This window comes from Poecilia reticulata, linkage group LG23 (genome assembly GCF_000633615.1).
Source record: "Poecilia reticulata strain Guanapo linkage group LG23, Guppy_female_1.0+MT, whole genome shotgun sequence".
Lineage (NCBI taxonomy): Eukaryota > Metazoa > Chordata > Actinopteri > Cyprinodontiformes > Poeciliidae > Poecilia > Poecilia reticulata.
The window spans coordinates 16,792,141-16,799,684 of NC_024353.1; the positions used below are offsets into that span (position 1 = coordinate 16,792,141).

General features: G+C 39.8%; 1 protein-coding gene across 1 annotated transcript in view; it reads left to right on the forward strand.

The window, feature by feature from the left end:
- LOC103459767 (chloride anion exchanger-like) overlaps positions 1–7,544 on the forward strand; it is a 23,940-nt gene that overhangs the window by 7,202 nt on the left and 9,194 nt on the right. The window contains exons 3-14 of the mRNA XM_008401580.1: positions 13–152; positions 1,666–1,776; positions 2,871–3,031; positions 4,739–4,903; positions 4,997–5,149; positions 5,468–5,550; positions 5,641–5,788; positions 5,881–5,994; positions 6,573–6,650; positions 6,735–6,830; positions 6,938–7,044; positions 7,444–7,513. Of these exons, the coding sequence (XP_008399802.1) occupies positions 13–152; positions 1,666–1,776; positions 2,871–3,031; positions 4,739–4,903; positions 4,997–5,149; positions 5,468–5,550; positions 5,641–5,788; positions 5,881–5,994; positions 6,573–6,650; positions 6,735–6,830; positions 6,938–7,044; positions 7,444–7,513 (1,426 nt within the window). The remainder of the gene's footprint in view (positions 1–12; positions 153–1,665; positions 1,777–2,870; positions 3,032–4,738; positions 4,904–4,996; positions 5,150–5,467; positions 5,551–5,640; positions 5,789–5,880; positions 5,995–6,572; positions 6,651–6,734; positions 6,831–6,937; positions 7,045–7,443; positions 7,514–7,544) is intronic.

The window sequence follows — 7,544 nt, forward strand, 5'->3', positions numbered from 1 at the left end:
GCCCGGCCTCAGATGTGACGCCAAACGGGCCAAGAACGCAGCTCTCTCTCTGTTGCCGATCATCGGCTGGATGAAAATCTACAGAATCAAAGAGTGGCTGCTCAGTGACATCGTGTCTGGTGTCAGCACAGGACTGGTGGCTGTCTTGCAAGGTAAGACTCARYGGCGTGTTCGCCGAGTCCCAAACAAACGCARCAGWAGAAGACTTCCTCCTKATTGGATAGCAGCAGGTGAAACGGTCCAGACTGATGGCTGATGGGATCTTGCTACTCGKTAACGTAAAAYKTGCATCAGTGAAAATGCTTCCTTTGGTAATTAATTTTCCTCTGAATGTTCAATCATACCCAGAAGTGGATTGGTAAATGTTSAGCCACGCTGCTTATCCATGTACGTCACATCTGTGACTGGACAATGGCTGGTTGTCTTAATCTAAGGAATGTTGATGATCCTGATGTTATGCTGTTGTAATACACACAACTGTTAGTCTCTTTTCAAACAAAGGTATCATCATTGGTTTATTCCCACCTAATATTTAGCCCAAATTTATGACTGATGCCAGCCGAGTTCAGGAATAACTTGTTAAATTTGAGAATAAATAACATTCCAAAACTGTTTTTAGTAATAATAGGATTATAAAAGAAGCAGTGGGTATTAATATCCATAACAGTAACTATTCAGATGTGATTTGGATGTGTTAGATGCTGTGAAGCAAGATATAAAAGTCCAAAGGTTTTTAATAATCCTTTGATGRCCTACAGATTGGGTTGGCTTTATTGTTGATTATCATAATTGGTCTCCTKTTTGGAACGTTGCGTTGGCAGTAAAGTTTCTGATAGAAWAGAGATAGAATAAMGGTTTCACCATACACCTCACTGAGTGTTTACACTTCTGACCTCCTCTCTGGGGGAGTACCTCAAGGCTCTGCTCACGGGTCCATACGTTTCTCTCTGCATGCTGTTGTATAGCTATATGTCAAAGAAGCATTACAGCTACACAGATCACACTCATATTTATATATAATTAGTGTTATGCAAAATTCAATATAGGGTAGCTATGATCTTTCTCAGTATTAGTGAGGACAAAAAATAAATAATAATTTTTAATGGTTCTCAAAAAGCTCCTACATTGAAGCTGGGTCGTCTGGAGCCATTCATGAAATCCCATCTTAAAACTTATGTAACATTCAACTGTGATGAACAAAAATGTTTAAAAAAAAAAACAAAAAACAAAAAAAACAACACATATTCCTTTAAATTTAGGTTTCTATCAAAGAAAAAAAGTTTCTCAATGACATTCAAAAGTCATGAAATTACTTGTGTGGTATTAGACAGGTCCTTGTCATCATGGCCTCATCGGATCCAGGATACATAAACTTATTTCCTTTYGTAAATCACTTCCAGTTAGATTTTAGATCAACCTTATAATTTCATTTCCAAGAAACCCCATATTTTCCTCTCTGTATTTTATTACRTTACATATTAGTACGTAAGTGTTTTATTACCTTTCCTATTGATTGTAATGTGTAAYTAACGTTTCTACTACTCTTCCTGGTCACCAGCTGTTGTTTCTAATGAGCATATAAAATAAACGTAACCTGCTTTGACTAAAAGACATTATCAACGTACCGTKACTCTGTTGTTAATGTTTGTCGTTGTTGTGTTGCAGGTCTTGCCTACAGCTTGCTGGCCTCTCTGCCTCCCTGGTATGGACTCTTTGCTGCCTTCTTTCCAATCATCACCTACTTTTTCTTGGGCACCTCTAGACACATCKCAGTAGGTAAGGCTGACATTCAGCAAACAATCTGTGAAAAACTGAATTCTCTACTTTGWACTCTCAAAGAAACCATTTATTTCTCCTATTAGTTAAGTATTTTTGATGAGTTGTGAAAATAATTAACCATTTCTAGAATGCCATAGTATTCTAATAATATCTAAAGGACTAAAGACTCCACCCAAAAACAAATTAGTTGACATGGGACAAAATAAAATATCCCATTTTATTTTGTCCCATCTGATGACAGACATCTGTCATCAGATGGGACAAAATAAAATGCAGTGGTCTTCATCAGATGTCYCTAGAGGTCATCTGATGAAGACCAGATGATCTCAGATTTATCTCCCACAGCTTGAGTTTTTTAGAAGGTTTCAGACTCTGATGTTCTGCATCAGTTGGTCCTCTACCTTCTGATCAGTGGAACATTTCCTTGAAATGGGATGTTGTACTCAAAAAATATAATTTTGAATTTTGTCTTTTTTTATTGCTGCTCTTTTTATGGTTTCATTCACACCAGCTCTGTTTAGCCTGCTTTAATCCAACTCTAGTTTGGTTTACCCAGAAAGTCTGGTTCATTTGGGGAGGTTTTGAACGCACAATCGAGCTCTTTAGTAGCCCAAAAATGTGGACTCTGGTCCACCTARAACCTTGTTTTTAGAATTCGGTTTGATTGAAGTGGATTCCAGCGCTGTTCCAAAACCAAGCGCACCAGAGATGATTAAAATATGTGAAAGTTAAAACACCCAAAGTTCCAGTCCTTCAGGATGATGAGTCTTTGCCTTCTTCCTGATGCAAGTTGGCAAAGCTGAACAATGGTGTTGGAGCAGTTGATCTTTGGGAAAATTTTGACAGGAATAAAAAAAGAAATCCAGGTCATCCACAAACCTATCAGTTCCATTCTGGGTACAGCCTAAAGCAGCTACAACAAAAAAACAAACTTCAGAAGCATAAAGAGAGAAACAAAAAGGTTAGAATCTAGCAGGACCTGATGAACAGGCYGCCTGCTTGGGCCAGGTACAAATAAGTCTTTATATGTCATCTCAAGGCAAACACTCAAGCAATTAAACTATACACTCCACTACCTTTCTATTCTGCAGGTCCTTTTTCAGTCTTGTGCCTGATGATTGGCTCGGTGGTGACTAGGCTCATCCCAGACGAAGGGCCAGCTGCCAACATCACAGGGTTTTCAGGTCTGACGGTAGACGAGCAGAGAGTGTTGGTGGCCTCCTCTGTGACCTTCCTCRTTGGAATCATGCAGGTCGGAAAGCTTTTTAACCTTCCAGCTCATTACGTCAGTATCTACTGACAATGGAAAATAACAGACAGAAAAGACACAATGTTCTACAGCCACGTTTTACTCAATAAATACATCCAAACCAAGGTTGCTGTTTTATTTCCCAACACGTTTATTGCACCAGAAACGAGATGCCATTCAGACTTGGCAAGAGAACTTGTCTCAGCTGAAAGAAGCTACTGAGCTGATCTTGATAAGAGCTGATGATGGGCAGCCACAGTGGCAAATGAAAGTTAAATGTTTATGTGACCTCAGCTGTATCTCACACGCCCATGGTAACTATCCATGAAACCCTCTATTGCCTTGAATGGATTAGCATGGCTAAGCTGTGCAGTTGGGATGGTAGCAATACACTGAGAAAGGTACTTGTGTAATTAACCAGTTGACCTCGAGTCTCTGCCAAAGGTCACTTGTGTTGGCAGAGATGTGTCGGTGCTGCAGATCTGCTGGTGTTTGTAGGCAGAGTCATCTCTTAGTTTTACAGACAATAGTCTGAATCCTGCCAGCATGCCTAGGAGGGCCCCATGTGGGGGAAAGGAGGGCTGATATATGGGTCCCATATGGGTTTGTCCGCGGGTTCCACGATGGCCCCACATGGGTTTGCCCATGTAGGGCCACAACCTACATGGGCCCTAAATGGACAAACCCATGTGGGCCCATGTAGGCTGTGGCCCTACATGAGCAAACCCATATGGGACCCATCTGGTCTGCCCTCCTTTTCCCCACATGGGGCCCATCTAGGTATGCTGGCAGGGAAACTGGAAAATATTGAATAGCAGCTGTAAAAATGCCATGTTGATGTCCATGGTTAAGGAGAATAAGGTGACAGTGGCCAAATCTGTAATGGACTTAACAGATCAAGTTAMATTTATGTGTATGGCACATTTAAGCAACAGGGCAGTAGAAAGTGCTTCACACATTCAAGTCGAACCTTGAAGCAGATGAGCTGTAGAACCAGTCCAAAATATGTCAAACCCGGGCTACAATTTTCTTGGGTTCTTCAAAATTGGACTATAACATATTTAAAAATGTTTTCCTGGTCCAAAGAGCCTTGGTTTGGTTTCTCTTTTTCATGTTGTTTGTTGGACATAAACCACATGATAACATGTCTTACATAGTACCAACAAGTGGCCAGTTAGAGTATTTTCTTATAGAAATTGGGTACAAAGCATACCTCTCAGAATTCCCCCACTCAGCTCCTTCAGACTAGCCAGCAGCAATTAGCCAACACTTAATAGAACTGCACAACTATTGAGCTCATTTTAAGAGCTACTACTCAGTTCAACACTGATAAAAACCTTGCTATAGGGTTGATAGAGGAGCCATGTTGTGGCGACATCCTGAAGGTGGAGCTTCAGAAAAGAGCAGGATATTTTAAAGAGACAGAGGAAAAATTTCATAAAATGGCACCATGTGTCAGGAAAATACACAGTACTGCCCCTTTAAGGTTCCATGCACTATGAACACTTCATTAACTGTGTGAGCAAGTAAACATGAACTCATTTCATTTTTTAACAGAATGAATTTGTATAATTCAGTTTGTTATGTACAGACAGAGACATGCCTTAAAATTAAAGTTGTGTGGTGAAATGTGGAAAATGAGACATTCAGAATATTTCTAACATCTTTAATGTTCTAAGCAAATTCAAATGGATTTTTTTTGTTTTCCAGCTGGCAATGGGAATCCTACAGGTGGGCTTTGTGGTCATGTACCTGTCTGACACCCTGGTCTCCGGCTTCACCACAGCTGCTGCCATCCATATCCTTGTGTCTCAGTTGAAGTTTGTGTTGGGKCTCCAGGTTCCTGGCATCAGTGGACCCCTCTCCCTTATATATGTAATTMCAAATTGTTCYRTCSTTTTCTCACCTTAATGTTGGAAAGGTAGCGACRAGGCGGTTTATCCCTTAAACTCCTGCTGTGTTTTTCAGACTCTGGAGATCATCTTCAAAAAGATCACAACCAGCAACGTGTGTGACATTGTGATCTCCCTCGTGATCATGGTGACGGTGTTTCTTGTGAAAGAGCTAAATGACAGATACAAATCTAAACTGCCTGTTCCCATCCCGATAGAGGTTATCATGGTGAGCAAGCGTTGTGAAACATCTTCCATAGTTATARCTGTTTTCTTATCTGACAGACGCACTGATAGCACAGGTTTAGGTTAGGATTCATTTTATAACTGTAAATACCTTTTAAAGTGACATAAGGTCACAAGGTTTCTGATGAGGTATTACAATTGGACATACAAAACTAAAACAGAAGCACATAATTAAMCACCTTTATTTGTCCCTCAGTGGGGGAACAAATAAAGGATTATTAACTTTATTACTATAAATCTAATAACACTAATTATGGGTATTGTCTAGTTTTGACCCCCATGTTCCCTGTGTTCTCCCTAGACTGTTATTACTTGTGGAGTTTCTTATGCRTTTGACTTCCGGAMCAGATATGGCATTGACGTTGTTGGAAAAATTCCYCTAGGGTGAGTAGAATATTATGTAGGCAATTGTTTTAGTTTTAATACTAATGGCATATGGATTACATTTGTCTGACGGGTTGTGTGCTGCTTTAGATACGAGCCTCCAGTCGCCCCAARCCTTCAGGTCTTCCAGCACACGGCGATGGATGCTTTCCCAATGGCTATAGTGGGTTTTGCTGTGGCCTTCTCTGTGGCAAAAGTCTATTCTATAAAACATGATTACACAATAGATGGAAACCAGGTATGCTGCAACACTGACTAGATAAACGGTCCAGTATACTTGTGATGTGTTCCTCTGTACCAAGGCATGATTTCTCTCGGTCCTGGCTGCAGGAGCTGATCGCCTTTGGAGTTAGCAATATCTTTGGAGCATCCTTCAAGGCCTTCGCAGCAAGTACAGCGCTTTCCAGGAGTGCGGTGCAAGAAAGTACAGGAGGAAAAACTCAGGTAAAATGAGAGGTTGTACTGATTAATATTTATTGTAGTTGATAAAGGGGTTTATTTTACACAACCTGATAGAGTGGAAGTACAACTATACAACCCTCTTGCATCTCCAAAACAGAACTCTGTGAGATCATAGATTGATTGTGAAAGTCTCATTTTTTCCACATAATCAGTGAATGTTTTATTCTTAGGTCTTTAACTGCAATCTAGTAATCTAGTTGTATAAATACTATGTTGTTTCATTATCCAGAGGAATCAATTTGACATACTTCAATTAAAAATGGTGACAGGCTTCAAGACAGTGTTGATATGGACTCAATGTAAACATATGGTAGTCATGGTTACATGTTTTAGAATTGCCATATCCACGATGAAAATCAAACACCTGCTGGGATTAATATCCTTTGCATTCTTTCAAGGCTTTTTGTTTTTCTGTTGCAAGAATATGATATTTTCTCCTTTAAAGAAATATTTATGTCACTGAAGACACTTGAAATCATTTACAAATCCTTACAAATATGCTTCTGATTGTTTTAATTATGTGGATTTCCCATTCTGATGGTTTTTCTGTATTTTTTCAGATCGCTGGTTTACTATCAGCTGTTATAGTGATGATTGTCACTTTGGCTATTGGATATCTTCTCGAGCCTTTACCAAAGGTAAGAGAACTACAGTTTGCTAAAACTGAGACACTGAAAAGAATCAAGTCTCTGAAAGGAACTCTTGTCCCGGCGTTTTGACAGTCTGTGCTGGGTGCCGTGGTCATCATCAACCTGAAGGGCATGCTGATGCARTTCAATGAAATTCCTTACTTGTGGAGGAGAGACAGGCCAGATTGTGTAAGATATCAAACAATTGAGTTATTTTAGGAAAAATGTTCAGTCTTACCAACTGAGTTAATAAAGATCAGTTAACAAAAACAAGTACTTCTTCTTGGCATGTATAGGTGGTGTGGGTGGTCACCTGCGTAGCGGCCATACTGCTGGGGCTGGATCTTGGATTGGCTGTTGGTCTTGGTGTGGAGTTGATCTGCGTCGTCCTCCGGGTTCAGTTGTTAGTATCTTGCCAGGGTCTACTTCCTGATGTAACAAAAAATCTAAATTACAACTRACAAATAAATATTACAATGCTCTAATATAATTCCACTAAGTAAGCCTGTTGTAGAAATTCCAGCCTACCAGCTGTTAATCCCAGGTATCCGTGGATTTCCAAGTTTCTTTTATGTTAGCATGCTAACACAAAGCATGCTAACAGTGAGATGGCAATTTTGGCAAATTTGAGCCCAGTGTTTCCCAATCATGTCAAAACTGGTTTAAGCAAGAACAAATAAGGTTTTGAGTATGTAACATAGCAAGTGAAGCAGTTATCCTAGCACTCTTAATACACAGTTGCTAGCTATGAAGATTTAGAAAGTACCAATGTTAAACTTTTATTGTGTTTCTTTTTTTTCAGCCCTCGCTGCAGTGTGCTAGCCAACATTGAGGGGACAGAAATTTACAAAGACAGGAAGGACTACATCTCTGTAAGTTAGCCACATTTAGCCTTCTTTATAT